At 39.5% G+C, this 1,514-nt stretch overlaps 1 protein-coding gene across 1 annotated transcript in view; it reads left to right on the plus strand.

Moving 5' to 3' along the window:
- CUNHXorf58 (chromosome unknown CXorf58 homolog) overlaps positions 1-1,124 on the plus strand; it is a 23,301-nt gene extending 22,177 nt beyond the window's left edge. Inside the window, exon 10 of the mRNA XM_034997217.1 lies at positions 1,090-1,124. Coding sequence (XP_034853108.1) covers position 1,090 — 1 coding nt within the window. The 3' untranslated portion in view covers positions 1,091-1,124. The remainder of the gene's footprint in view (positions 1-1,089) is intronic.
- The last annotated feature ends 390 nt before the right edge of the window (positions 1,125-1,514 follow it).

Raw genomic sequence — 1,514 nt, forward strand, 5'->3', positions numbered from 1 at the left:
TTTTAAGATTTTATTTATTTATTTGAGAGAGAGAGAATGAGAGACAGAGAGCATGAGAGGGAGGAGAGTCAGAGGGAGAAGCAGACTCCCTGCCGAGCAGGGAGCCCGATGCGGGACTCGATCCTGGGACTCCAGGATCATGACCTGAGCCGAAGGCAGTCGCTTAACCAACTGAGCCACCCAGGCGCCCCCAGGATGCTCTCTTAACCAAATGTGTGACCGATTTTTAAGCCCTTTTAGTATTACCATAAGTACTAATATTTTTTTACTGAGAGAATTTTAATCTGAATAATGATTTCTACTAGATGCCCTCGAATTAGCTGTATACGGTTTTACTCAAGAAATGATGGGGGCGCCTGGGTGGCTCAGATGGTTAAGCGTCTGCCTTCGGCTCAGGTCATGATCCCAGGGTGCTGGGATCGAGTCCCACATCGGGCTCCCCGCTCAGCGGGGAGCCTGCTTCTCCCTCTGACCCTCTCCCCTCTCATGCTGTTTCTCGCTCGCTCGCTCTCTAAAAAATAAATAAAATCTTAAAAAAAAAAAAAAGAAAAGAAATGATGAGTAAATTAGTCCCTGGAACTTTTACTCAATTTTGATTTTCCTTTGTTTTTAAAAACATCTGAACAGGCCATGTTTAGCATAAATATTAGAATTCACAGAATAAAAGGCTATTCTTGAGTCAGCTTCGAGTGCCTTTTTTTTTTTTTAACTGGCATGTCGTTTTTACAGAGCACTTTTTGATTGACCTATTCTGAATTATAATAAAACTAATACTGAATTTGTTACTACAGTAGGCGTGACGTAGCATACCTAATCATTATGGAGGATCGCAAGGACCTGGGACAGAATGTCTCATCTGCTTCAATGCTGTATTTGGGTATTTTTCAAGTATAAAAATTGTTTTGAGTAATATTTATCAATCTCCTTTTGAATTGATTATTTTATTCCTGATACAGTACAAATTATTGATCCTTTTTTGTGATCTAGTCTGTTGGATTATATCAAACCTTACCAGGGACTATGATAATTAAACAAAGTGCATTCTTTTTTTTTTTTTTTTAAAGATTTATTTATTTATTTATTTGACAGAGAGAGACACAGTGAGAGAGGGAACACAAGCAGAGGAAGTGAGAGAGGGAGAAGCAGGCTTCCTGCGGAGCAGGAAGCCTGATGCAGGGCTCGATCCCAGGACCCCGGGATCACGACCTGAGCCGAAGGCAGATGCTTAACAACTGAGCCACCCAGGCGCTCCGAACAAAGTGCATTCTTTACTGAACTTTAAAAATACAATTTTTTATTTTGGTTAACATGTAAGATATGGAGGTTGATTGCTGATTTAACTCAGGCAAGCAGCCTATAAATGGATCTCGTTCTCTGTAAAAACATTCTCTTAAATGATAAGGAATATTGGAGTAAATGTGTATGATTCCCACTAGAATATAGTTAACATAAACATGTACTCTACCATATTAATATATTATCATTTGATACCCAAAAATAGGATGGATAATCCC

Source organism: Mirounga leonina, unplaced genomic scaffold (genome assembly GCF_011800145.1).
Source record: "Mirounga leonina isolate KUSES-001 unplaced genomic scaffold, KU_Mleo_1.0 Mir_101595, whole genome shotgun sequence".
Taxonomy (NCBI): Eukaryota; Metazoa; Chordata; class Mammalia; order Carnivora; family Phocidae; genus Mirounga; species Mirounga leonina.